Genomic DNA, 2,312 nt, shown 5'->3' on the forward strand with positions numbered 1-2,312 from the left:
GATCACAGCCGAATTATTTCCATATTTCTAGCTTTATTATTCATATCATATAAAGAAACAGAGAGGAAATCCACTTTTTCATGTATTTTCTACATCAACATGTGTCCCCTCTTGTAAAGAGATTCTGAAAGTTTCAAGAAAAAAGATTTGCTCACTTTTTGTTCTGATCCATTTATATGAAAACCTTTCTGAAAATGAGCTGATCAGATTTTGGCCACTTCATGATGTCACCTTATCACCTGAATCTCCTCCTAGAGCACCATTGTGTTCTTTTTAACCCAATATCTCTCAGAGGGGCGTGGGGAGGGGTTCCTTATTTTCATCTAAAGTAACGGCCAGTGAATCAGCACTTTTGAAGCAGGGCTGAAACAGAGGGGTTTATGGGATGCTACAACGATCTGTTTAGTATTTCGAGCCAAACACTTCAGAGACATGTTTTGTATATATATGAGACCAATAATATATTGATGAAAAACAGTATAATAGGGGACCAGTGTTCTCCTGTAATTGTGCAGCTTCTTTCAAAATGTATAACCACATAGTTTGACAGAGAGAACAATTAATGTTCAGGGATTCAATGCAGTGGGTTTGCTGCCTGTAATTGTCTGCAATTGAATAATTGACTTACATAAATTCATCAAAAGAAAATCTTCACAATTTCTTTCTATTTTCTTCAGAGAAAGCTATTTCCAAGAAGAGAAGGAAAGTGTTCTGCCAGATCACCCACCACCTGATGGAGAACCACGAGATGTGGAAGAAGGTGATTGCAGAGGAGGCCCCGAAACAGGGCCAGGGAGCAGAAACCGTCCATTTAAACAATGTAGCTGAGCCAATCCTGGCTATTCACGAGGAGGAAGAGGAGCCAGGCAGCAGAGAGGAGTTACTGGAAGGAGAGGATCCAGAGGAGGGAGTGGAGGAACCAGAGTGGCCCGTGACTGCTCAGGAAGACTGTAAACCTGCAGAGGAACAAGCGGAGGAGGACCCACAGTGAAACAGCTCATGGGAAATATGGCGTCAGTCAGGGCAAGGATGTGAAAAAGTATTTCTTGTTTTCCAATCCTATCAACTGACTCCTATCTTTGCCAGCACATCACTTAGACACAACACTGTAGATGTTTGGGAAATGTGTGCCTATACATAACAAAAAACAGGGTGGGAAATATGTGCTTTACACATTGTATCTGAATATCTGGGTTCACCAAACATTTAAAGGAGCTTTCCATATTGCAATACAGGATGATTTGTGTACTTTGGGATACAGACTCTTTTGATACTGTCAAGAGAAGAGGAAGACTGCTTGCACAGACCTCAACCCAATGTGGTAACACGGGACTGCAGACATTCGCTGCCAATTTATACATAATTATTTTCTGAATGCAATTATATATAGACATCACAGTTACTTGTACTTGTGTTCCAATTTTAGCAAGAGTTTTTGAGGTCAGACATGGGCCATATTATGTTTTCTTTTTCTATATATGGATTATAAAGGGAGTCAATCGATTAAAGAACATTGGCATCTTTTTTTCTTCTTCTGCCAAAAAAATCACTCACCCTTAGGCTTAAGCATATGAAATCTATTCTTTTTTTTTTTTTTTTACATTTGTTGCCAAATTACTGTAAGTCCTTTATACCAATAGGTATAGTCATATTACAAGATACAAAGAGGCTCCTCACACTCTGTATTTGTATGCGTGTGTGTGTCTGCATGTTTATATAAGTTCTTCTCCAGAGGATATAGATATATTTATCCGATTTATTTGTGCCATCTCTGGTCTCCAGCCTCGAGATAGATATAGAGGTCTTTACAGGGTTAACTGTCCTAATTGTTGTATTCCCAAGGCCTGCACTAAGACTGCATTAGAGGGTTGCTGGAAATGAATTTGTGCTCAATACTAGACCAAAAAGGGAACGTCAGTACAGAGAACATACACTAATACAACCAAAGTATCTAAGAACAATATAAGGGGAGATAACAACAAAAAGGGACCAGAAATGTATTACCTAAAATAATTAAGATGGAAAATCCTACAATATTCTTTGAAAAGGGTCCAAACATCAGGTAGACTAACTAATACACTTTCCTTTGTATTATCTTTGCAACCCATAACTCTCTGACTATGTATTTGGACTCAGTGTGCTGTCTCAACACACTTTCCTCATTATGTAAAAAAAAACCTGCAAATGATGCTGACCGTTAACCCTCAGGAAAACCTTAACTGTAGAAATTCAAAGTAAACATTTGTACCACCTGTGAGGACAGTACGTTACAAATATGCAGGGATAGTACATGAGTTTAGAATATGTTCATA

The 2,312-nt window shown here is 38.5% G+C and overlaps 1 protein-coding gene across 1 annotated transcript in view; it reads left to right on the top strand.

The window, feature by feature from the left end:
- LOC104963733 (cGMP-inhibited 3',5'-cyclic phosphodiesterase A-like) overlaps positions 1-1,907 on the top strand; it is a 15,351-nt gene extending 13,444 nt beyond the window's left edge. The window contains exon 11 of the mRNA XM_010792375.1: positions 678-1,907. Within this exon, the coding sequence (XP_010790677.1) occupies positions 678-991 (314 nt within the window). The 3' untranslated portion in view covers positions 992-1,907. The remainder of the gene's footprint in view (positions 1-677) is intronic.
- Positions 1,908-2,312: the final 405 nt, after the last annotated feature.

Source organism: Notothenia coriiceps, unplaced genomic scaffold (genome assembly GCF_000735185.1).
Source record: "Notothenia coriiceps isolate Sejong01 unplaced genomic scaffold, NC01 NC01_scaffold00036399, whole genome shotgun sequence".
Classification (NCBI taxonomy): Eukaryota; Metazoa; Chordata; class Actinopteri; order Perciformes; family Nototheniidae; genus Notothenia; species Notothenia coriiceps.